The sequence below is a fragment of the Copadichromis virginalis genome, linkage group LG22 (genome assembly GCF_057382275.1).
Source record: "Copadichromis virginalis isolate Kocher_CV1m ecotype Utaka linkage group LG22, C_Virginalis_male_GT1.1, whole genome shotgun sequence".
In the NCBI taxonomy this organism is placed as follows: domain Eukaryota; kingdom Metazoa; phylum Chordata; class Actinopteri; order Cichliformes; family Cichlidae; genus Copadichromis; species Copadichromis virginalis.
The window spans coordinates 13774313-13801259 of record NC_140638.1 but is presented as its reverse complement, the minus strand read 5'-3'; the positions used below and the strand labels follow the sequence as shown (position 1 = coordinate 13801259).

General features: G+C 41.2%; 1 protein-coding gene across 2 annotated transcripts; it reads right to left on the bottom strand.

Annotated features, from left to right (window-relative positions):
- Positions 1-870: 870 nt before the first annotated feature.
- On the bottom strand, positions 871-24445 carry cgnb (cingulin b). 2 transcript variants are annotated; one of them, XM_085445846.1, is made up of 21 exons: positions 24305-24445; positions 18870-20030; positions 18686-18774; positions 18433-18502; positions 12217-12314; positions 11979-12111; positions 11681-11893; positions 8744-8892; positions 8386-8412; positions 7786-7906; positions 7287-7499; positions 6968-7066; positions 6084-6341; positions 5839-6009; positions 4283-4444; positions 3932-4021; positions 3730-3813; positions 3529-3647; positions 3256-3364; positions 2728-2891; positions 871-2578 (listed from the first exon to the last, which is right to left on the bottom strand). In XM_085445846.1, exons 1-21 carry the CDS (start codon positions 24443-24445, stop codon positions 2479-2481), a joined length of 3771 nt encoding a protein of 1256 aa, XP_085301972.1. In that variant the 3' UTR covers positions 871-2478. The 2 variants fall into 2 exon arrangements, with proteins under 2 accessions (XP_085301972.1, XP_085301971.1); XM_085445845.1 differs by lacking the exons at positions 8386-8412; positions 24305-24445 and having other exon boundaries at positions 18870-20000.
- Positions 24446-26947: the final 2502 nt, after the last annotated feature.

The window sequence follows — 26947 nt, the reverse complement described above, 5'->3', positions numbered from 1 at the left end:
AGAAATGGTCTCAGTGGAAGTGTGGCTGCTGAAGAAAATTCTGAGCTATGTCAAATTACAAGCATAATTGCCAATAACTGGTCTAAGCAGCCAACATCCAAAGAAGAGCTTTGAATGTCCTTCAAGAAGTCTGGAGAAATATTCCCAAAGACTACTTAAAGCAATTACAGGGTCTGTACAATTCCAAAGAGCTTGAAAGTCAATCATTGGTATGGCCACCGTTATTCTTCAACACAGCTGGAACTCTATTAGGCAGCTTTCTTGTATTTGCCTTATATGCTGTATCTCCATTTATGATGTTTCACTCGTTTTTTGTTGTTTTTGTAAATCCTAGAATATTATCAGGCCTCAGCAGCCTGATTCTGTTCACTCAAAATATCTTCCGGCAGTTTTGTTTTAGTGCCATATTTTCATATTTCCCTGTTCCTTGGTGATGGTATCACAAAGAATAGTTTATACTACACAGAGTATTTCTGGATGATGTCCACCTGATACTATTTTAGAAAAAACAAGATAAAGTCTGTATTTTCTCTTCATCAGAGCTTATGCAGAACCAAAGGACTAAGGGGAATGATAGCAGGAAGTCTATGAGCACCTAATTATTGTTTTACCACTTAAAAAGGCTATGCCATATATTTTAACTCTCAAACACATTGTCCCAAATTACAATTTGAATACAAATCTTTCTAGCATGTTTCTCCGACGTATTTTCTGCATCTTTCTAATGTCTGTAATAAATGTTTAAAATGCCTCCGGTATCTTTTCTTTTAACATTTTACCTGCAGAGTTTACAGGCTTTTGAAATCATTGCAGTAAAAATATGGAAACATAGGTAGAGTGTAGAAGATTTACATTATGAAATAAAAGCAGCAAGGTTCATATTCTTTATTTTATTGTACACAAAATGTTGGGAACCTTACAAAGTTTTGTACCATATGTCAGCTTAATAAACTCATCTCAACTTTAACACCATTGTTACTGAATTACCCCAGTATAAACAAATTTGTCACAAACGTAACATGTTTAACGTGTTATAAACAACACCAATAAAATATTTTTAGGAGACTAAAAGCAACATTTAGAACAACCTGGTGCAAAAAAAAAAAAAAAAAAAAAAAAAAAGAGTAGGAAATCTGCTTCTCTTCCAACAGGGGATGAATAGAGGAAGACACAAGCAAAGGCAAGCATATAAAACACTATTTAAATCATTACAGCAGCAGCTTATAAACAGAACACATGCAGCAATTAAAATAAAAATATGGGTCTCGTTTTTAAGGCATCTGAGTGAAGACATGCACATGAAACCGCATGAGAAATACGATGGGTGGAGTAGAAAAGCATCACGGGGAAAAGTTTAATCTTTGAAGCTACAAAGTGCTGTATGTGTACTTGATTGTCTTCAGGTATGCTCGGCTAGCCAGTGTAAAAATGAAGGCTCAGATTAAGTTGCCTGTAATAGTCACATTCAAAGTAAAACAAAAAACTAAACATTACACATTACATCACTTTGGATACACAAAGAAACACTAAGAGCTTCAAACACTGACAAGAAGTAACTTAACATGCAGAAGCAAACAAAGCCTTTTTGTTTCTTGGTTTGTGATATGAAACTACACATCTATCGTACGATGGGAACATAAACGGTACCACAATGTCAGATACTAGCGCTGTAATAAACAGTAATTATTGTAGAAACACAGTAAAGACGTTTCTTGAGAACACAACCTAATGCACAGTAAGTAGAAATCTGCAGCAGCTGTAAATTCTTCTCGATGTAAAAGAGAAACGAAAGATCGCGAATGATAAAACGTGGCAGCACTGGCATGATCGTAATCACATCGGAAGGCTCAAAAATGCAGTGTAATGATCACGGCCGCCCGCCTCTGGACTGGACCGCCGAACTGAAAATAAAACCAACTGAGAGGCGCAAATGACTTCACAAAACTGAGGACTTGAATACATTTCTGTGCACATACGAGGCTCGTTATGTGCCAAAATTATGGCCACGTCACGCCGTTTCAATTCAAACATCTTGCTGTTTGATGCTGTTGTTTGATGCTGTTCTGACTTGTCGTGCTCCCTTTTGTTTTGTTATGTCGTCCTTTTGCGTTGCTGTCATCTCGCTGTCGTTTGACAGCCGACAAATGACCCGCTGATGGCAAAACTCCAGTTACACAAGCTGTGTTCTGGATTTGGTTTCAGACACAGCTTCAGTGGTTTGTTGACATTTTGAGAATGTGCTGGCTACATGAAATTTTCAGATAATCTTTCTGCACAGTGTTGGAAAGCTCAGCAACACAGCAGGTTTAAAGCTTAAAGTTGAAAAGACACAAGGGAAACATAACTTTGGGACAAGTCGAACCTCATACAAGAAAATGTGTTTATGCTCAAGAGTAAAAAAGTTTTGTGGTCTTGTCATGCTAGTGGTCACTGTCATTTAGCAGTTGGAGGTGTGTGGGTCGCTCTTGTTCAGGACTCTCATTCAGAGGAGATTTTGCTGTCATAGAAACCGTCCTCGTCCTCAGAGCTTAAAGCAGAGGAGGACAGAGTCGAGCGATGTGCCTTCTGCGACTTCCGCCTGAGAGAAAGAAAGCAACAGAAAATCCATTTAGACTGACTAACTGTTAAGCTGGTTACTACACAGTGCCACCTAGTGCAAAGAGCATTTATACACACGAGTCATGTAGAAATCCACATTATTTCATAGTGACGAAGGAGAAGGCCTACTTTAATTCACTCTCCAGCGTTGTCACTTTGGCCTGCAGTGCTTCCTGCAGCTCCCGCTGCTCTTCCAAGTCCCTGAGAACTTTACGGCGGACTCCCTCCAAGCGCTCCACCTCTAACTCGCTCTCGTCGACTTGACGCTTCAAGGCTTTCACGCGCAGCGTCAACTGGGGATGGAGAGGGAGAGGACGGGGGTTAAAGGGGGACAGAGGAGGTGATGCAAGGAAGGAGTAGGGCTGGGGGTTAAAGGCATCAGCATCACTGGATGTGTGGGTTCGTAAGGGAGTGACAACAGCTATGAAGGCTGAGGTAACATATAGGCGGGATGAGAGAGGTCAGGGAGCATTTTAGCACCCGAGTGAGGTTGGGTTTGGGTCGGGAGGTGTGCAGATGAGATTAGTGATGATGTAAGGAAGCAATTAAATGTGAATCTGTTTCTTTAAATGGTTATATCCCGTTTGAGTATCAGAGCAAAAAGCAAAAAAGAAAGCAAACACTAAAGCGAATGAGCATGCAAATCCTCATATTTACCTGATCTCTCTGCTCAACGTACTGGCTCCTCTCCTGGTCTAATGTGGCGTTTAGCTCCTTCAGCTTTCTCTCCGTCCGCCTCTGAGAAGCCTGGATAGTGGCCTTCTCTCTGCACGTAGAAATTCAGAATGAACCACGTCATTCTTTGACATAAAATTTTTTTTATTCTGTATGCATTGGCAGTTAAAAACATTTATTCTCCCCCTCAAGTGTTTTAGTGATTGCATAGTGAACGTCATTAATAGTGCTCAAAAATGACCTGTTTAGTCATACCTTTCTTCACTGTGTAGTTTCTCCTCTAACTCTTGAATTTTGGTTTCTAGAAGTGTGATTCCAGCCAAGGGTCGAGGCTGTCCCTCCATGTCTGCCACACGAGACTTTAGTTCCTTCATCTGCAAGCAGAGTGACAGTGTGACAACTAGCAAGCCACATATTTTGTAAGAAGCCATTTTAAAGATCTGTGTACGTGCGCACCTGTCTCTCCAGTGCACTCTTGTCCATTTCCAGGTCATGTCTGGCTGAACGCTCCTGCATGAGCTCTGAACGAAGCTGGTCAACCTGAGAAAAAAACCCCCATAATCATATGTAGATAAAGTGAGCAGGTTAAGTTATGAAATATATATTACAGTGAAATGTCTCCTGCTTATTTGCATGTGTATTCAAATGTATGTCGCACCTGATCTCGGCTTCTGCTAATGCGATCGTTCAAAAGCTCCACATTACTCTTCTCCTCATCCAGCTCGATCTCCAGGGTTTTAATTTTATCCTGTGAACACGAACACACGAAAACACACGAAAACACACGAAAACACACACACACACACACACACACACACACACACACACACACACACACGTAAGTAAATGTGTAGTGACGCATATTCACATTTCTCTCAAAGCCACTTGACACCTCGACATCCCGTGCATGACTCCCAAACCACTTGTAACACTTGATCTCCATTTTTTGACCCACCCCTTAATCCCCTCCATAACTCCGGGGTTATAACCTTTGACCTTGAAGCCTTACCTCCAGACCTCTGACCTCCCGGGCACGGTCAGTGTGCGTGCTCTTTTCTGCTTCGAACTCGCTCTCCAAGTGTTTGAGGCGGTTGTTGAGCAGGTCTCTCTCCAGCTGAGCGCTGTCTCTCTCCTCACTGCACGTCAGCAGCTCCTTCTTCAGACGAGAAACCTGGATAAAAGATACAAAGTATTACTTATGAAATTTTCTATTTTCATGGATTTTTTCTTTCCCCTTTCTCTCTGTTTTTTTTTGCCTTCATAACTCCCCCCAGGCTTACCTCACAGTTTAATGGGCATGGCTGCTCATTTTAGAATCCGCACTTCTTCACTGTGAGAAACTTAAAGGTACCTTCTGCGAATGTGATGTTTCCATAAATTTCTATTTAAAGTTTCAACAGCTTCAGTATCTCACCACATTTTTTCCTCCATATTCTTTGATCTATATTATGCCCCATATAAGTAATTGCGACTCTTCAGCAAAAACATATTAGACACTAAGACTGGACTATGCAGTTCTTGGAGAAACCGCAGTGGGATTGTTGCTACTGCTGGACTCACTTGCTGCTATAAAGTTGGAGATAAATAGGCTGGCTAAGAAAACTGAAGACAAATAGCAGTCAATATTTGATGAAAAAATCCACTAAGGCAGGGTTTTAAGGCAGCTTTAAAGTGTGAGTGGTAGCTGAAAGACTTGAAACTGTGATGGTTTTAATTTGAACTGCAGTATAACCTCACATAGAAGCAGATAACTGACTCAAAAATGTGTCTGTGTTACTATTACTGAATGTCCACACTCAGAAACAGACAGACAGTCAGGCAGGGATGCTGAGAGGCAAATAGGTTTAAATAGATTAAAATGTGTATACAAGACTTGTTTGATGAAAACACGTGAAAAATATCAACCATTTGGAGGGAGGGAAGATTCACATCCACCAATGAGACGATGGAATCCAGCTCTTTCATTGTTACTTGCTTACACATGTGTCACAGCTCCGTGTCATACTGTAAATTTTGGTATTAATCCAATACCAAATAAATACAGGGTTATACAGGTTATTGCCAAAACCGATAGCGACACAGATGCCAATACTTTTAACCAATTAAGGCAGCTCATGTAGGAGAGAGCAGTGTGTTGTGATTTATCAGATGAATCATTGGTTTAAATCACTATGATTTTTACTTTCCACAATAATTAGTTAACGCAACAAAAGAGACCTTTCAGCTTTTAATCATCGTTTGAAACTGAAATCTTTGGAGACTTGAAATGTAAATGTGTCTGTAAAGAACTTTAGGTCAACTTCTGTTGTTTAAATGTGCTGTAGGCTTCAAATCAAATAGTAACAGTCAACAGGAAAAGGTTGAGACATTTTTTATAGTGAATGTCTGAGGTGTATTTTTTCATTTCCAAACAATAATTTCCTAGATAATTTGCTACATACTGAACTTAGAGGATAGAAAGTATCTATCTGATAGCAATAGCAGTGATCTGCCCACCTCTACTGTGTCAGCTAAGCAGCAGTGGAAGCTACCACCCTGTACATTTCTAGAGCCATCTTTCCTCACCTCTTCTTGCTGGGTCTTCAGGTTGGTCTGAGCCCTCTGCAGCTCGGCCAGCCTGTCCTTACTGCTGCGCTGCGCCTCCAGCAGGTCCTTCCTCGAGCGTTCCCTGTATTCATCAAACTGTATCTGCAGGTTGGTTACCGAGTGACGAGAATCTCCCATCATCAGCTCCACCTGAGAGTGAGACAGAATTAAGAAAGACTCGAGAAAATGACATCTCCATCTGACCATCCATAACTCTTTCACACCTCTTTGTTAAGCTTTTCAACCGCTCGATCCAGCTGCCTCTTCTGCTCCTCCAGTTCGCTTTTGCCCCTCCTCAGCGCCTCCCTCTCCATGTCTCGGTCCTCCAACCGTCGGACCAGCTCGTCCCTCTCCTTGCTCAGGCGGGCGGCTCCTCTCTTGGCCTCCTCCAGCTGAGACTTCAGGGAGCGGTTCTCATCCTCCAGGGCTTCCACGGCATCCTCGTCCCCCGGGCTCCGAGGCATGCTGGAGTGAAGCTTTGTCTGGGGAGCATATCAAGCTATGAACACAGCAGATAGACTAAATTGTCTTTTTATTACTCAAACAAACTGTATTACAAGTCAAGACTTGCACTGGGCCAAAAAAAGGAATAAATCCTTGTGTTTAATTTATAATTTGGGCTTGTAATAAGTTATTAAATTTGGTTGGCATACAAAACAAGGAGAATGACAAATAATAAAAAGCTTTCATATTTAAAGCAGAATTTAAATCGAAGTTCTGCACTTGAAGCATTAACGTGACGACTGCACAAAAAGTCCAGTTTGTCTGCATATTTGATAAACTGCTGTGCATTGATTCTGTCTACAGATTTGTGAAAGACTGCTCCACACACAGATTACAGCTCTTTAAACAGCTGGAATACACAGCTGTTCCAGTCAACATACAGCACAATCCACAATGCTCATCTTAAGCAAATTCATCCCAGAGGGATTTCTAAGCCTTATGTGCTTAAAGGGGATTTTTTTTTTAGTGTAATTCTTTTCACATCACTTGGTTGAATATAGTGTCTGTGTGGGAGGACACTTCTTTTGTTCTTGTGCAGTATATGTGTTTACATAATTTTGCTTGTGTGTACAGCTGTGGAGTGTAGCCGCTTTTTGAGCAGTACCATGCGGGCCAGCCTTTCCCTCAGGCGACTGTTTGTCTCTTGGAGCTCCAGGTTGTTGTTGCCGTGGTCCACCACAGTACTTCCTGCACCAGCTGACGACTGTAGACAGGAGTGCATCAAAGCAGAGAGAAGACAGAAACTGAAGCTTTATTTTCTGTGTCGAACATGCTCATTATGCCTACACTTTTCCTGTTATTTTTTAAAATCTAAAGAGAAACTTCCATATCTGCATTATTTTTAAACATCAAATGGTGCAGGATTCCTTAATTTTATGCTGTAAGACTCTTGGTTCGTTTCTACAATTCAGATGATGCTTCACCTCCTTTGCCTTCTCGAGTGCCTTTTCCAGCTCAGTCTTGTCTTTCTGAAATTGCTCTTTCAACTTGCTGATCTCGGACTGAAGCGCGGCCTCTTTCTCTCCGCTCGCCTTCTTCAGAGCTTGAAGTGCCTCGATTTTCTCGTCCAGCTGACCTCTTTGTTTGTCCAGATCGGTGCGAGCCCTCTTCAGGTCGTTATGGCAACACCGAAGCTCCTAGGGACGGGCAATCAGAGATGGATAATGTGTGTGAGTGAGTGAGTGAGTGAGTGAGTGAGAGGAATGTGCCAGGGTGCATAATAATGTATTAATAAGAGGCATATGAGTGTGAGCATGTCTGTCTGCAGGAAAATTTAAAGAAAAAGAGCAAAAGCCCACATCCACACTGCTGCTGCGACACATTAAAGGGAAAAAAAAAAGAGGGAGTAAAACATACTGTAAAACAAAGGAGATGAGCTCCTGCATTTCACCCACACACTGAGCATAATCTTTGCTGAATTACCTCTGCTAAAGAACGGTTATCATCAGACGCAGACGTTTGTTTCTTCTTGGCAAGCAATGAATCCTGAAGATCCTTTAGCTCACCCTCCAAGTCTTCCTTTTCCAAATGAGATTTTTGCAAGCTATGAAAAGAAAGAGAGTCACTTTATAAACAGCAAGGCCATTAAAAAAATAAATAAATGAAATACACATATGCACACAGCTCGGGTAAAACGCTGCACAAAAACAGCAACCGCAAGCAACAAACAAAGCACAAGGGAGTAAAAGTTACTATGAAATCACCACAACCACAAAACTCTCAGATTCTAAGATTGCACACGAAACTGCAATTCATCATTTGCTTATTTATTTATTTAAAGGAAGAAGAATTTCATCAGCAAACAGAAAAATTATGAGGATAGTGAGGATGAGCAGGGGAAAGTTGTTTAGTAAAGTTGGGTTCACTGATCTAATGATCGAATCAGACATCATCAGATACAGAATCCACTCTGATGGGAGCCTTACAGGTGAATTTCAGGGAGTGGATCTCAAGTTTTCATTGAAACCAGGCTAAATCTACACTACTCAAACCAAACATAGCAAGACTAATTTTCTCTCTCACGTTTGGCTGCTGGGGTTCACCTCGTTCCTGCCAAATGAAAAGCCAAGTGAAACATGGCAGGCATTAAAAATAACTCTGGAGAAATATAATATTATTAGACTGAGGCATAGAGAGCTCTTTTCACAGGATGTTGTAAAGTTTTCAGTGAGCAGTGCAGATGATTTGAACCAGTTCCCCATTTGAAATATGAAATGTGACAGTGACAGAGTGTTTCTAATGCATGACCAAAGCTGAAACATGTTCTACCAGCATGCATATTCATGCTTTTTAATAGGTTTACAAATATGTCTTTGTTGCTGTTCACTGAGGTGATCGATCATATATGCATTTATGTCAAAGAAGGACTTGTGATACTAACTCCTCTTTGGTCGTTTGCAGCTCCTGCGTGGTGGCCTCCAGCTCCGTCTTCCACTGCTCTCCCTGATCTCTCCAGCTCTCCAGCTCTTGCTCTAGTGTCAACACGGAGGCGTTCACCCTCTCCCTCTCCTCTTCGATCTGCTCCTGAGACTGAGGCGCACGGAAACGCACACAGAGTTTCATTTTAGAGATGTGAAAGTGAGCGTTTAAAATGCTTTTGGTCCTCACATTCATTTCCTCCTCATTATCGTGACACGTTAAAGCAAGTGATTCAAAAGGAACTAACGCACTCAAATCTATCGCATTTTCTTTTAAAAAAAATTTTCTGACAAATGTTCAGCCCGCAGGATTAGAAAAAAACTCAAAAAGAAAACAACAGATCTTTCAGCTCGCACCTTCAACAACAAGCATCCCACGTCTGAAGAATACTACATAAGAAATATCACCATAATATATCAGGTAAACATGACAGGGTGCTGTACGGTCGGTACTGTGCAGTCAGTGTAAACAGCGATTCAACCGCTTTAATCCTCCGCTCGCCAAATCAATCACCTCATCAAAAGCAACTGCCAGCTTTGTCTGCTTACTTCCTGCTCTCCGGCTGTCTGTTACACTTTTTTATTCTGACACTGCTGCTACTTTCCCCTAAATCTGCATAATGATCTATTTCTGTATATACATATATTCTTCAGATTTCCTCTTCACCACACCCCGCAGCACCCCAGAAACAGTCGGCTGGTGGAAACAGAAACTTTACCAAAAATTCAGCTAGAAAAGTTTCACTCTGCAATCACAAGCAGTAAAATTCTCTTTCTCTAACTCTGCACACCAAGCTCAGTCTGACCTTGTGATACCCTGACTCCTGGTTTGAACACTGACTGCATTAAACCGAATGGCAAGATAAAGCCTGGGTGAATGAGGGGCAGATAAAACATCAAAGCACAAGTTAACATCACCTTAATAATTCATGCAGGACACAAACTACCTGACAGGCATAACCTGATTGTTCTCCCAAGACAATTGTACCAAGAAATTGCGTATGACTGTGATGTCACAAGAAAAAAAAAAAATCCACTCAGTGATCGGAAACAGAGAAACTTTCACTGTGATTGCTGCATTGCAGGTTTTCCTGTAACCAGAGAGTTTATTTCCTTCTTTGTCAACATGGCCCAAATGCTAACCCTCGTCGTATGGATCCGAAACGAGCGGGAGAATTATGTAAAACAGTAAATCTCTTAGTTGTTATTAGCAAACTGCCTATTTTTAGTCATACATTAACTAAAGAAAAGTGATTTTATTAATCGTCCTCTAAAAACTCTCAATGACAGCCTGCCAAGCTTGAACCTTCAGATAATCAAAGACAACAAATGTTAGATCCACTGTAGGCAGCTCCAGTAGTGGGGCACGTCCCCCCCCCATAAAGGTACTTGCTCCATTTTCATAACAGATATTGCCTGGACCTGGCACAGAGGGCTCAAGGGAGGAAGAGGCAAATTATCTTGTAATCTGTAGTCTCTTGGTGTGACACTGAAGCAGCATCACAAGGAAGATCAAAGTAGAAATGAAATAGAAATAAAAAAGGACACTGTTTCATATTTTTCACTATGAAAGTACAGACGGAAATGTGCTGATTTTGCTCATTGATAAAGCGAGTGCACATGTTTTTTTTGTTTCCATCACAGTCAGAGTTTATTGCCTGAAGCATCTATCTTTGTGAAGAAGGTTGACTTTGTGATAAAAGGGGAATGCTTAAACAGTTAATAGTTAACCTATTGACCAAAAAAGTGGACCACATCAGTCCAGCTCTGAGGTCCTTACACTGGCTGCCTGTCCGTCAGAGGATAGACTTTAAAGTTCTGATGCTGGCCTATAAAGCTCTGAATGGTTTAGGACCAAAATACATCAATGACCTCCTGACCCAGTATGAACCATCCAGATCCCTCAGGTCATCTGGAGCCGGTCTTTTATCAGTTCCCAGAGTCAGAACCAGACACGGAGAAGCTGCATTCAGCTTTTATGCTCCTTATATCTGGAACAAACTCCCAGAAAGCCTCAGATCAGCTGAAACACTCAGTTTATTTAAATCCAGGTTGAAGACTCACCTGTTCTCAGCTGCATTTGAATAAAGCACCAAATCCACACTTTAAGCTTAAATTTCAAAACTTACATTTAACTACTGATTTTATCTACTGTTCTGATTTTATCTGTTTTGATTTTATATACTGTTGTTTGTTTGTTTGTTTGTTTGTTTGTTTGTTAGTTAGTTAGTTTATTTGCTTGTTTTAATCAATTTTAAATCATGCTTTTTATTTGTTCTTGTTTCTAATGTCTCTGTAAAGCACTTTGAATCACCTTGTTGTTGAATTGTGCTATACAAATAAACTTGCCTTGCCTTGCCTATTGTTCTTAAATTGGCACTTACAAGTGTGTCATTAACTCTTTGTTTCTAGTGATGTTTCTAGTTTTTAACTGACCAAAATAAAATCTCTCTTCCAGAGCTCGTCAGGTCAGACTACACTCAAGAAATTCAGCCAAAAATCATACAGCTGGTGATGGAAAAGTCTTAATTTAGACGTATTTCTAAGGACGCTGATAATCATGCAGAGATCACAGACCTCACATCAAACAGCTCCAGTATTTCCTGACAAATTTATGATTTGTTTTTTAAAGACAGCCCCCTGATGACTCTCAGCTGCAGAGTTTTAATTGCTTTCATCTCTAGTTTCAGTGTTAATTGTTTTCGCAACTAAAACAAGTCTGACATCTGTAGAGTAATCTTCTAAAGGAATTTCATTTTAAGATTTGTTGGAAAAGAAAATGGTGTAATGTGTATTTTTTTGTGAGGAGCGCACTTCAGGAGATCAGTTTGGAAAAATCAGAGCTCCAGCTTCTATATTTTGTGACGTCGTATCTGCGTATAAACAACAGAGGCATCTACCTGTGTGAACTGCTCCATGGTTTTTCTCAGGTCCTCCATATCCTGGCTGTACTGCTCCCTCAGACTCTCCATCTCTTTGTCGTGGCACTCCACCTCCTCCTTTAGTGCCCCCTTCAGGGCCGTCAACTCCCGCTCTCGCTGGCGTAGCGTATCTTCTAGACGCTGGCGCAGCATGGTGGCCTCAGCCAGCTGGGCCTGCAGAGCGGCCACATCCTGCAGAGAGGAAAAAAAAAAGGCACATTCAGGTGGGTGCAATGGTGAGTTTGTTTGTGCATGCGTAACTGTGCAGCGTCCTGACCGTCTGCATCGAGTCTGAATGAGATGAGTTTTCGGAAACCCTCCTCAGTTCTTCCTGAAGCTCAGCTAGTTGATCTTCCAGCATGTGCAGACGTGATTCTGCGATTTCTCTGGCGATACGCTCCTCGGCCAGTCTGAAACACACACACACGCAGTCAGTACTGCAACAGTGAAAATATGCTCCAAAACAGCACAGAAGCAAAAAGTTGGAGCTTTGTTTTAAAACCACACACACTTACTCTTCCTGGGCTTGCTGCAGTTCTTTTTTGAGGCGTTTGATTTGCTCCTGAAGTTCCTCAAGATTTCCTGTTTTGAGGCTTCCATCAGATCCTTCCTTCTGCAGAAAATGAAACACACACAAGGAGAAGAAGAGACTAAAGGTAAGACGAGGAGAAAACAGCAAAGGGACAAACACAAAGAGGAAGGCTGGAGCTAGTGCCACTTTCGGCCTCGCAATGCATTATGCACTCTGTATTATCTTAACCTTTGAAAGAAAACCTCTGGCTTGGATTCTTTGCCCTAGTTTCTGACAGTCAGAAAATCTTTGGGAGAACAAGCCCTGCCAGTGCGCTCAGATATCGTCAACACAGACGCTCTCCCCACAGAAGCAGCTCGTTCTGACAGGCTGCAGGGGGAAAAAGAGCCGGAGAAGCAGCAAAAAGCTCGCTCTTCGCCCACACCGCTCTGCCATTCGGAAAGGCCTCCTCCTCAGTGAAAAAGGGGGAATAAGCGCAGCCTGCCTGCCCATGAAACTCCTCTTATCCTCCTACACACTCATTACAAGGACGCACACACGGAGAAGAAAGAGACAAAGCGAGGATCACGGACGGTTCTGCTCCTCGGGGGACTCTTTCACATTTCTGTTACTTATCATTGATTATGAAGATATATTTTGTATTCACTTTCTTCTCGTCCCCCGCAGGACAGACTGTAGATAATCCCGTTCTGGGACATTGCTCTCTATCCTCACAAAAAGATAATTAAAAGAGGATAAAATAATAAGGGAATAAGTGTAAGCTCTTCTGAGCACTCTGTATGAATTGCATCAGCTGTATAATGATGTGTATTAACAACTTTAAAAAAAAAAAAAGAGCCTTTCTTGCTGGGTCCACAGTTCAAAAGTTTAGCAGTGTTGGAGGTATGTATAATGTTAACCCTGCATTTAGTTCAGAACACTAAATAGAATAAAACTTATCTACCAATTTCTTGTTTTTGTTCCTAAAGATGTGGTAGATAAATCTTAATATTTATGTTAAGCTAACCTGAGTAAAAGCAAAATGGAGATTTTGAATGATGCCCCGTTTAAAAAAAAAGTAATTGCCCCACTTGTTAAATCATGAATTTATAAATTTTTGGGGAAAACTGAGTTCAGTTTCACATGTCACACCCAGGTCTGATTACTACCAGACCCGTTGAATCAAGGAATCACTTAAAGAGACCCTGCCTGACAAAATCAAGTAGTTTACAAGATCCGAAAAAGCAACAAATCCACGATCTAAAGAAACAGCTGAGAAACAAAGTCAGTGACATCTATCAGTTTGGAAAGGCTCACAAAGCCATTTTTAAAGCTTTGTGACTCCAGTGAACCACGGTGAGAGCCGTTATCTACAAATGGAGGAAAGAGAGAAAAAGCACAGCGCTGAACCTTCACAGGAGCAGCTGGCCTATTACAATTATTACAAAAGTGTATTGATGACTTATACAGGAGGCAACACAAGAACCCACAACAACATCTAAAGAACTGCTGGATGTTCATGCTCGAAAACCTCCAGTGTGGCCGAATTAAAACAAGAGTAGTGGGCCAAAATTATTACAGTTACAATTACATTACACAGGGCCAGGTAGGCTTGGATAACTCTTCTCCTTAAGTAAGTGAAATCAACATTTATATAAACATATTTTGTTTTTACTTGGTTTATCTTTGTATAATATTATGTGTCTAATGATCTGAAACATGTAAGTGTGACAAATTTGCAAAAAATACTTTATTTTTTTAAAGAAATTATTGAAAGCCAGATGTTGTCCTAATGCTCACGTCCCTGAAAACGTTCAAATGCAACTGCACATCAGTATTCACAGCTGGCATTCAGCCTCTGAGAGGTTGTAGTCCTGTGATTGTAGAAAGGTCGAAAGAGCGAACGGTTCATATTTGGTTAAATAATAGTAAAAGAAAGAAAGACTTTCTTCTCACACTTGATACATTTCTTGCCTAAATGACCAGATCATTCTTCTGGACTCTAAAACACAGGAAGTATCAACGTAGAAGAAAAAGATTTTTCTCTTTTCAGATTTTAAACCTTTAAGAATTACAGCTGGTACTTACACAGCTTTTTCTTATGTAATGACCTGTATTTATTTTAATGTTGTGGGTTGAAACGATTCATTCGTAATTTCAACATCAGCAAAGGAAAGAAAGTGTTTAAGAGCAAGTTTGGGAGGTTCGGGCTATTCGAGCTGTCGACATTTGGAGGAAAAATGAATTTGTGATTCAAAAAAAGGGCAGATGACGAAATGGATAAACACATCCTGCATTGAGTACAGTGCACTCACTGTATGTTTTTATTTTTGCTGCCTTAATTCTTCATGGCGCTGATTCAACAAGGTGCCGGAAACATTCCTCAGACACTTTGGTCCATATTGACGTGATAACATCACACAGTTGCTGCAGATTTTCTTGCTTCACTTCCATGATATGAGTCTCCCGTTCCATCACAAATGTGCTGTATTCAATTGAGATCTGGTGACTGTGGAGGCCATTTGAGTACAGTGCACTCACTGTGATATTCAAGAAAACAGTTTGAGATGTGACGTGCTGGAAGCAACCATCAAAAGATGGCGCAGTGTGGTCATGAAGGCATGGACATGGTCAACAACAATACCCATTACACTGTGGTGTTTAAATTATGCTCAGCAGGCACTAAGGGCCTCAAAGTCTGCCAACAAAATTTTCCACACCATTACACACTCAGCACGAGCTGGCTTATGCCAAACTCTGACCTTACCAGCAGAAATCAGACCAGGCAACATTCTTTTCTCTATTGTTGTCCAGTTTTGGTGAATTGTTGCCTCAGTTTTCTGCTCCTGTCTAACAGGAGTGGCACCTGGTGTGGTATTCTGCTGCAGTAGCACATCTTCATGTTTGGTGTATTCAGAGATGATCTTCTGTGCATACCTTAGTTGCAACAAATGGTTATTTGAGTTACTGTTGCACTGATATGTGCTTGAAACAGGCTGTCCATTCTCCTATGACCTGTGGCATCAACAAGATATTTTCACACAGAGAACTGCAGCTCACTGGATATTTTCTTTCTTTCTCTGTAAACCCGAGACATGTGTGGGGAAATCCCAGCAGATCAGCAGTTTCTGAAATACGCCAAACAGCAACCTCGCCAAGCTCAAAGTCACTTAAACCACCTTTCTTAGTCATTCTTATCCTCAGCTTGAATTTCAGCAGGTCGTCTTGAACATGTCTGCATGCCTAAATGCACAGAGTTGCTGACATGTGACTGGCTGAACAGGTGTTAATAATGAAGTGGCTGCTGAGTGTATCTTCCTGTTACGTCCGTGATGGCAAAGCATCAGGGCACATGAATGTTTACACTACAAAAGACATGTGGACAAAGCTAGCCGGCTTGAGTGATCAGACCAAAAAGCTAAACCTGACTGCGGGTTACCATTGCAATCTGTAGCAGGGGCTTTGTTAACTTAGTTACCTCGAAGACAAGTAGTTTCACCTTTTTCATTGAACGTGGTCTGTCAGTATGAAGTAAAATTCTCTAGAAATGTAAATAAAATCTAATCTTCACTCATCGGTTTAGCAGGTCACAACATGTGAATGTGACCTTTGTGAGTCAACAAACAGACAACAGTTTTCACACTGTACGCAAACAAGCAAGCATACATTAGCAATGTTAGACTCGAGTAAGCCAACACAGACGAAAGGGTGTCAGTGTATAGTCTCAACAAGTTTCCCTTTAACAAGCATTAACTGGTAACACCACAGTAAAACACTCAAAACACAGCGCAAGCGCTTTGAGAAAGCCACAGACACGAGGGTGCTGACAGTGAAGTGTCACAAAGTCAATACAGCTCAAAATACAAACTTCTAATTATTAAGGCTAATTATTAGTCAGTTTTAATCTGGACACTGGTTGCATCAAAAATATCTCCCTCTGGAAACACAATCATGTATCCCTGCTCTGATCTTATGTTGAGGTTTGATACAGACAAAAGCAGCACTTTGCTTTAAAGGCAGAGCTGGAGAATAAATAGCCTTGAAAAAAAAAAAAGGAGACTCTTTCATCCTACGGCTTGATGCCGTTTGTGGATTTTTCAGTAGCTGCTGAAGAGCCTGAGATGACTTCTGCTAAGAAGAATAAGCCACTAAAGCCACAGCAATATACTAAAGTGGACAGTGTGGTTAACGTCACAATAAAAGGATATGTTTTTACAACGAGACCCCTCAGAGGAGGCTCTGTCCCATCCAGCGAGCCAACCCCGAGCTGGTGCAGGGTTCCACTCCAACTCAATTATTGATGCCTCTCAATGACTGCGCTCTCACCACACTGAGCTTTCCTCTGCAGGTGCATCGTTGCCAAGAGACAAGATGGGCAAAATAATTCACAGGCAGCCATGGTCACAAGCACAATAAGAAGTACATAACAAGGGATCATACATAATCAAGGGCATGTAATATGAGAAGGTAAGGCCACAAAGGAATCATTTCTGTATGCAGATTTATTCAAAAAGATGCTAATTTAAAGGAGGAAGCGTGTGTGTTCTCATAAGTGTGGAACAATCTGTTTCAATAAGGCGTAACAAGAAGCGCAAAGCAGCAAACATGGCACCAAGACGGGGAGAGGAATAGTCAGCCTGCTCCTTTTCAAGTTTTTTGGCCTGCCAAAAGAGGATCGAGGAGACAAGATGAATGAAACAGAAACTTCAGGCTGCCAACCATCTGCTAGCTTCACTGCAAGATGAAGGGAGAAACAGCTCCCGTCCCAGAGATGACAATTTGTCTAACCAACATGCTGCATCTACACTAAAAGCTAAATAAATTCCCTTTAATTATATATGTGAATAATGTCTTTTTATACTTTCAGGATTAAGATAATTGACTTTTTCTGAGATGTAGGTTAGACATCCCCAAAACAAAACCACAAAATACTGCTGGCACCTCGATGTAAACATAAAAACATTATCCAAGCATTCAAGGGTTGTTGACGTGGTTGGATTTCTTGAGTTTCACTTCATCGTGTTCATGAAATATGAATATGAAAACACTATGGATGGTAGAAAGATGTGTCGTATTTTACTGAGTGTAAACATGCGTTCATGGGTGTCTCCAGCATGTAACTGCTTTTCTGACTCATGTTATCATGATTACTGTTAAAAATTACTAGAATAAAAGGAAAGGCCTACTTCTTCTTCTGACTGCTCCCTTTAGGAGTCACTCCTTTAGGAGTGGATCATCTTATGCTAACCCTACCATCCTATTCTGTCACACCAACCCTCTGCATGTTCATCTTCACTACATCCATGAATCTTCTCTTTGATGTCCCCTTTTCCTCCTGCCTGGCAGCTCCATCTTCAGCATCTTTTCCCCAAAATATTCAGCATCACATGTCCAAACCATCTGTCTCGCTGATACACTCATTTATAATCTCATATATATGGATCACTCAAAGTAAAATTCTTAGCATCTTTATCTGCTGCTCTTGCAGCTATCCTTCCATCACAAATTACCCCTGACACTCATCTCCACACTCCACCCTGCCTGCACTCTCCTCATCACCTCTCTTCTGGGCTGTACGTTTGCATGGTTGATCAAGGTGTTGAAACTCATCCACCTTTACTGCCTCTGCTTTTTGCATCTTCTCCTTTCCATCTATCTCCATCTGATTCACACCCATCTATCCTGACTTGACTTTCATTCCTCTTCTCTCCAGCGCATACCTCCACCTCCTTTATACTTTCTCTACACATCACAGTGTCGACTGTGAAGATCACAGTCCAGAGAGACTCCCGCCTGACCTCCCCCTCACCACTGCAAACCTAACTGATGGACTTTGCAAAATCTCTTTTTCTTTTTACAATTTTAAAATCCCACAAAGGCCATGAAGCTAAATCACTTTAGCTAGCATGAACACAAGAGAGCGGTCAAAACAAATCGCTTATGACAATGAGCCTCATTTAGTAACGCCACCCACAGCTGATCGTGGAATATCCAGGAGGGAAGAGATTTCACAAACTGAGTTGTTGCAATGGTGCAGTGGTGATATCCTATAACAGCAGCACACCATTATTCACTGAGTGTTTAGAATGACCCGTTCTTTCACAAATGTTTGTAAAGGCAAACTGCATGGATAGATGCATGATTTTATACACCTGTGGCCATGTCCATAGTCCATATAGTTTATACTCTCTGTGGTTAGATAACCCAGGCTGTGTCATACCTTTAAGCTGCCGGTTGTTTCAGCAATGGGGCTGACTTTTGGTTTAAGGAATCCTTCACTGTCACCGATGCTACAAAGGAAACATCAGACACAGAGAATGAAAAAAGTTTACCTGTGGCCTTTCGCTAATTTAGAGAGCTACACCTTATTTTTTAATACAATATGACACAGTTAAATGAACGATCTGTTAAAACAAGCCACATAAACAATAGAAGTAGAGCATTTTTTAAATGTATCATGTAGTTTTAATTACCTGTTTTTCAGGATGTTGAAGCTAGTTTGCTTGATTGGAGTATCTCCCCCACCCATGATCTCTGCACTTTGACTTCTAGGAAGTGTCTCCTTCAAAGAGAGAATCAGTTAAGATGAGAAAATAAACCCAAAACAAACAGCTCAATTCTTGCTAAGAGCTCAGGCTCTGCATCATTATTACTTACAGGCTTTTTTGCTATAGTTGGAGGTGTGCTCTTGGCATTAAACTTCTCTGGTATCTTGAAATTTGACTTGGGAGCCTCGAAGGCTGTCACCTTGGCAACAGATCGAGGGCTCTTTCCGAGGCTGCTACTTGCTGGAGTAGCCTGGATCTTGATCTCAATGCTGGAGGAGGTAAACTGGGGTGAAGCGTAGGGATTCGGTGTTGGAGAGGGGAGGGAAACTTCTGGCTCAACAACTTTTCGAGCGTCAAGACTCGTGGACCTTTTCCGCTCTTCAAATCCGAGCCGCTGCCTCGCTCCAGAGCGCCCCCTGGTCTGTTGGGCGCTACCCGGTGTTCCACTGTTGAACTTACTGATGAGCTTGTTGATGGGAGCCAGGGAGTTGGTGTCGATTACAGGGACAGGCTCCTCGTCAGTTGATGCTGGAGGTTCGGGGAATGACTGTGACAAAGAATTTGGATTTGGTTTCTTATCACTGTACCTCCCCAAAGAGCCGGTGAAACCAGAGCCAGTTTGGTTTACCCCTCTTGGTCCCACGGGGTTAAATTTGACAGGTTTAAGTCCTGCTTCGTTATATGTTCCTTTACTTGTCCAGTCTGTGTTTTTCTCTGTTTCACTAGGTGTCGCTTTGAGTAGGTGTTCAGCTTTCGGCTTCTCTACCTGTTTTTCTCTGCCCATCCCATTCTCCTCCTCGCCCTGTGTCCCTGCTTGACCATCCCCTGGAGGTCTTTTGAGAGGGCTCCCAAAAATTTCCCCATCCTCATCCTCTGCTGGGGAAACAGGGGACTGTGATGAGTTATCAGCAGGTGTGTAGGGATTTAAAAATTCTTTCGGAACTTTATTAATTTTTGGAAGGCTGTTGTACGGTGACGGTGTCCCCGAGCTGGAGGTGGGGGTTTTTAACTGAACTCCGTATGAGTCGCCTTTCTCTCCATCCTTCAGGACCACGTAAGGCTGCCCAGAGATACCCTGAACCCTCACTGCCACACCATATTTGTTGGAAGGAGTCACCGCACTGTTGTTTCCCCTGGATTTATCAGGATAAACGCCGCCTGTGTCATGGAGGTCTTTGATGAAGCGTATCTGAACGCCATGATCCACCGGCGTCTTCCTGTCAGCAGACAGGCTACTCATGCTCACTTCCTGGTTTTTGGTGCAAGCAGCCTGAGCAAACAAGGGGTAAAAAAAAGCAGGAATGCAAATCAGGTGATTCAGTGGAACAAGTAACAAGGACATTTATTTTTGCATGAACACGGAAGACTAACTGCTGACGCCATTTTTAAAATCTTTCTCACACACCAGAAGATTAAATTCTCATTGTCTGTTTTCTTGTTGATGTGTACACTGCCTGCTTCTTCCCAGGTGGAGTCATTATGACTGGGCAAAAATATCACATTGCGCGTATATCTTGATGAAACTATCATCTTCTCTTGCTGCTCTACAAGTTGAATTCCTTCTCAGCAAGAACTGTATTGTATTCGTGCCATGCCAAATATGCCACTGGGGCACTCAGCACCTCTTTGTACAGGTCGAGGCCTACTTTTTTCCAGAGGGTGTGTCTATTGTGAGAAGGAAAAAAACTGCAGGAGGCATTCTGTATGAGACACCTGGAGGTTTATAGCCTCTTATTTATACAGTCACACTCTGTACAAATGTTAACAAAACAAACAAGATAGAAAAAGAGGGTCATTCAGTTGATTCCAATTCAGATTATGAGTGCAATGCAGCATCTTAATGACTTATTTTAATTTAAAACTTAGAAAAAAAGGTGGAACAAGGACCTACTCAACCCCACTCTGTCAGTTAGCACTACAATTTATTTAAAACACAAGTTTTAATATCAAGTTAAAGATCTAATCCACCAGTTTTAACCATTAAGTCTCTATGAACGTCTGTCTGCGAGTTATTGTAATGGTTCTGCACATCTGAAGAAACTTTCTAGAAGGAGAAATGAATCCTGGTTCGGAAGTTAAAAATTCTGCCACCCTCTTCGTATTTGAGAGGAATATCAGGGAGGGTCAAACAAAAGGATGATATTTGATTCAATATGAGAAAGTGCATGCTTTAACAGAAGCTGTTTTTGAGAGTCTTTCAGCTTTATATGAGTCTATTCATCCTTCTTCCACTTCTCTAATTCAGAGTTGTGGTTGGGCTGGAGCCTATGGCAGCTGTCACAGCACGAAAGGGGGGTACACCACCACCTGCTGCAGGGCTACAACCTTTAATTTATAGAAGTGCAACACTAAATGACTGCAGAAACTTATTTTCAATGTCAAACCAAAGATAATGTGTATATTACAAACTTGACAAAGAGATCCATCGCAGCGCTCAGGATGGTTGGAATTGCAGCTCGACTTTGGGTTTAAAGACTAAATTTAAGTGACTCAGTCAGCCATAATATTAAGAGCACAGCCTAACCAAGTCCACCTTTTACAGTCTGATGAGCTCAAATGACCTCGGCGATGAACGCCATGAGAAGGTGAATACTCCTCCCTTTGTCCAGGCTCCGCGGAGCATAAAACACAAGGGGCTATGCGAGGAATGGGCTCCCCCTCTCCTGCCACCAAACTTCAGAGCAGAGCCACTCAGGCATAGACTGTTTACTTTAATATGCAAGGTTGTGCATACACACATCCACCTGCTGTGCATTCCCCATCTGGTTGTAGTCGAGTGAATAAGCATCGCTCCTCTCACTCTCATTGCAAGCGAAAAAGATGAAATTGCATGTGATCATATTAAAACCCTTCTCTGCCTTCTCCTGCATGTATTTAGGTGCTCCTAATGTTAATTTTATCTCACCATCATCTCATTTGTCCTCTCGTTTTGGTTAAAATGTAACCGTCCTTGACTGCTGGCTACAGTGTAACAAGCAGGACCTCGACCGCCAGTGAGGTTAGATTAGCAGATCAAAGGGACTCTGGCTTCCCTTAAAACCATTCTCAGGATTCCGGACGTTCCCTTTCAGCATTGCGCGTGGTTTGCATTTGTATAATAAGAACAGATTAAAAGAAATTGAGGACAGCATCAACAATAAAGCCTACACATGCGGAAAAACTGTTAGACAAAGTGGGGAATATGGGGCGAGATAAAGCAAACATCAAGCAACCAGTTTTTCAGACCATGTTGTGTGTCAAAACAATGGCCTATGCCTGAGCAAAATCTGTGCTTAGTTTTTGTTTTGTTTTTAAAGGGAAGATGCCTATTGTATTATTGCCCAGGCGCTCAGCCCTCACACTGAAATCTCTCAGGTGTATTTATGTTCTCTTGGCTATTTCGGCTTCACACAAAGGCTCAGTTGTTGTACAGCTGTTGTTAACCAGCCAGTAGCTGAGAACTGTTTGGCGACAACTGGTTCACCTCCTCTCATACTCTCTCTGTTTCTCTCATGCACAAGGATTGGCTGTGTCAACAGACACAGGAATGCCACCAAACTGGCCAATCAGCCATCTCTGGTCCCTTTCTCCTCACTCGGCCGACTCTTCTAATTTTCCTCCGGTGCTGTTCCTGCACCCCAATCAGCTTCATTTTTATTCCACAGTTTCTTTTGTTCACAAGTATGTTAAGGAGACGAGTTTTGATACAACAGTTTGGTGACGTGGCTGAAATCTGAAATCTCTGCACATTAAAATTCCAGCTTCTTTCTTTATTCTTGCAATTCATCAGACAAAAGACGGCTTGTATCGGATTCAGCCACCATCTGCAGTCCAAACACATATCCAAGTACACCAAATAATATTATAGAGCAGGGGTGTCAAACATAAGGCTCGGAATCCAGGATTGGCCCAGCAGAAACTCCAATCCAGCCCAGTGGAGGGCTTTGGAGAATGTGAAGAAAGGGATAGATTTTGAACTTTTAACTGTAGTTTCATTAATTTTACAGCTTTTTCTATGATAAAGGCCTCCCTTTTTGCCATTATTGCAACACCAAATAGTTGCACAATAGAAAAACAATTAAATGACACTTCCTGTTTTCCAATATCTACTATAGAAACTTTCTATTATAGACAAAAAAAAAATATTTATTATAAATACAGAAGAGTCTGCAATGAGCTACCAGACCCTTTTCTGCTGTTTTACACATTTATCATGGAGGAAACAGAGAGATACGGAGAGTTTCTCCAGTCTGGGCTATGATGTAAGCTGACATCCCTGAGATATTCAAATCCTAAAAACACTCCAGCCCCACCACACCAAAAAAAATAAAAAAATAAAAATAAAAATGATTTTATTCTGATAGTTTTGCAATATCTTCTCAGTATTTCTCGATTCACACATGGATGGCTTTGTGTGGATCATAACTTGTAATAAATAATTTACATTATACAACTAGCCTATGTAAAAATCGCACAAATTAAAATGATTACACTAAGAGAAAAATAATAATTTGATGCCAAAAAACATCAAACTATCTACAGGAGAAGAACTAGTTTTGGGGCTGTGTGTTGGGAGAAGAAAGGGGCAGTTCTGTGGTCTAAAATAGCAACAACATGGTAATAATATTCCCTCGTTAAAGGCGCATGTTTATGCAAACACCTCAAAATGAGCTTGGAGCATAAATTTGAGGTCAGGACTATTTCTGGGGCAATTTATTTTAAGACAAAAATCAAGTAAACACTCGATTTTAGAACAGCTTGTAAACTTTAGTGAGCTGTCATGAGGCTTATCCCACTTTTCCGCCACGTCCGTCTACTCCAAGCGCTACAAAGGCTGCTTTGTATTTCCACGGCACACTTAATTCACAAACCTTGACTCATACGACAAATAATCGTTTTGAAGTTTAACCATTAAATAGAACCCAAGCACCTGTGTACTCGTGGATTAATTGCGTCACACCCACCTTTCCGGTCAGTCAGTATCGGTGCGCGTCGAAACCACAGTCTTGTGTTTTTTCCCCTCCCTCTCTCTCTCTTTTCCACGAGCCACTGGGACCACGAGCGGAGCAACAAGATAAACAACCGACGCACCTGCCTCCCAGCGAGACGTCGTCGCAGCCTATTTGTAGCTTTTACCTGCCATAATAATCTCTCATATCCTCTTTACGCAGCGCCGAAGGATCCGATTATAGCCCGCGCATCAGCGCTGTGAGCGCACACAGAGCATAAAACCCCCCTAAAAGAAACCCAACAAACAAAAACGCTTGACAGCATACAATAAAAGGCTTTGTTTTGGGTTTTTTGTTTTGTTTTGTTTAGCTCATTATCAAGAACAGGAAAAGCCGAACACGAGAGGGCGGCTGCCAAATCCAATCACAAAGCCACAGGTGTCCATCTGCGCAAACCCAAATGTTGTAAAATGCCTCATCAGCAAAACAGATCTCATTCACATTTGGTTTAATTTTTAAAAAGAAAAAAAAAGAAAAAACAACGACAAACACATAGATGGTTATTTTACTGCACCTGTAAAAATGAGCCTTATGCTGAATGATCCTCCTCACTTACGGATCTTGCATTTGACAGTCCTTCAAGAAGCAGCAGCAGCAGCGCTGAACAATGCTGGTGGGATGAGAAGGTGCTACTCAGTGAACCGATAACATAGGGGTAACTATCCCCTGCTACCAGTACAACCTGTTGCCAGAACATCCGATAGTGAGCGTCCCGCCTCAGTGCCGCCTTCATTAGTTGGGAGGAAGACCGAGGGGGAGGAGCCTGCTGCCTGGGCTCAGTCACATCAGGGGTTAATACACTACATCGAGTGTGACCCATTTCATCCATGCATAGGTCTTACGGTAAATAATCTCTTAATCATGCTGAAAATGGCGTTTGAGTTGGTGGTATTTCTATATGTTAATATAGCATCTCCAATACAGCTCACTATCAAAGTTTTTACACGATGCAACTCCATCCTTTGATGTCTGTTTTCTTAAAGATCCTTAAACTCTACTTGCAAAATGTATCCAGGGGTTATCTGGAGAGAATGACACGGTCTGAATGCAGGATGTTAAACAGGTTCAAAATAAATGTGTATCTGCCAACATGGAACAGTAAAATGCTGAATAGTTGTGATAATTAACATTGTTCATTTTAGACGACCATGTAAAAGCTACACAAATGGTCAAAGTGGGAAAATATAAAACTGAGATATGATTAAGAAATGTAGCTTCTATATATTTTATTGTTCCTGGTTAGAAAAACTGGTTTTAGAACAAGGGTAACTGTATGAAGCAAATGCTTTAGTTAATAATTTTGGTTCTATTTTATTTTTAAAAGCTCCTTCATAATGTGCATTAATATTATAATAAATGTTATTGCATCTGAACTCCTGCAGGTACAGGTCTGTAAAAAGTATGCTGCTTTCATGAAGTGGTTAAGTAGCAGCCAGGTGCCGCTAATCAAATGTGCTTAACTGATCAACAGCAAATGTAATACATAAACACTGTTCAGATGTGTTAGCATAATGCTGAGTAGAGACATCAACAATGGTCTTAGAGAAGCCAATGTTTCTGCCCATCAGGGTTATAAGGCCATCGCCATACAATTTTAAGTCCATTGTTCTGCACTAAGATTATTCACAAGCAGAGGTGGGACCAAGTCATTGTTTTGCAAGTCTCAAGTAAGTCTCAAGTCTTTATCCTCAAGTCTCAAGTCAAGTCTCAAGTAATGTCAGGCAAGTCAGAGTCGAGTCTCAAGTCACTGGTGTAAAAGTCCGAGTCAAGTCACAAGTCTGAAATTTTGAATTTCAAGTCCTTTCGAGTCTTTAAAAAAAAAACAACGAAAAAATAATGTTGCAGTTATGCTAAATGTAAATATTAGACCATGTAATTTTTTAATCTGTGTTTTTCTCAACACATGACAAAATAGTGAACTTAGAAAATATACACAAATTGTGAAATTGCACCTCTTTAAAATGCAGCTCAATTAAACCTAGCTCCAAGAATAATTTTCACCGACAGTTCTGAGATAAGCTGCATGTTATTCTTGGATGCGGTTGTAGGACCGGCTTTAAAATCGCATGACAAAAATATCATACATATTAAAAAAAACTGAATCACCAACGTAGCCTGGACAACATTTGCTAGTTAGATGAAGTCAGCTATCTCATCGTAGCATATTTATATGCATATTTATAATCATACGGTTCTTGGAGTGAGTGCACACACTCATGAAGTTTAGTAACTTCCGGTCACTGCAACAAGCCCAGGTACAGTTTACCGACGGATGGGTGCAGGACCTTGAAATGCACCGTGTAGAACGAAAGACCATCGTACGTATCATAAGTTTACCAGTCTCACAAATCGTCGTCATAAATACACATTCGTTAACCGTTTATTAATAGGACCTTTGAGCTCAAGGGTAATTAATTAGTAGTGGAAATAATTTCTGGTACGAGTTACAGAAATGTAGCAGTGACAACAATATTGTATGCTGTAATCGTACTGGGCAATTAGTGATACAAAAAACCTGTTTTATCCTGTGAATAAAAGTATATGTTTTTGTCAATGTACCATAATAACAGAAGCGAAACGCAATATTGTGTCAGGACAATTCACTATTTATGCACAATAAACAAAGGAGCATAGCGCGACAATTTCTGTTCAGTGCCAGACTTGCTTGTAACCTATATCACCAATTATGTTATGAAAATGACGTATTAAGTACTAAAAGACACTGACCTTCGTGTAAATGCTTGGAGCAGACTAACCTGTGAGCTGGAGTGTTCTGGGACGTTATATTTGATCTTTGAATGGCTGCAATCCAGACCATCCGTTGCGTCTTTGTTACTTCGGAAACACGGCTCGAACAATTTCTCTTCAACGACGTAATCCGATAACAACCGATCTCTTTACTCGTCGGCTTCCCGTGGCTGTCATGTGACCGGCTATTGCAGTTAATAATACAACGGCTTCTTGACATTTTTGTGTTTCTTTTTATCGCTGTATAACTGATTTTAATTGAAAGCCTGCGTGCGCTAGTACCGCTTGCCACGAGTTCCCAGAATCCTTTGCGGTTCTACCCGTGAATGACGTCACATTTTCAATCTCTATATAATATGCATGTTAAATTTTATATTTGGGGTAAAATATCAAGTCTTTTCAAGTAAACCGGTTCAAGTCCAATTCAAGTCCCAAGTCATTGGTGTAAAAG

What these genes read in the sequence shown, in the direction of transcription:
- cgnb (XM_085445846.1), bottom strand. Translation starts at nt 24,445, where the DNA reads ATGTTCTGGCAACAGGTTGTACTGGTAGCAGGGGATAGTTACCCCTAT. An exon ending in TTCAACATCCTGAAAAACAG is followed by an intron (nt 18,503 to 18,685) that starts GTAATTAAAACT and finishes TTTCCTTTGTAG; the next exon opens with CATCGGTGACAGTGAAGGAT. An exon ending in ACGTTGAGCAGAGAGATCAG is followed by an intron (nt 2,892 to 3,255) that starts GTAAATATGAGG and finishes CTCCATCCCCAG; the next exon opens with TTGACGCTGCGCGTGAAAGC.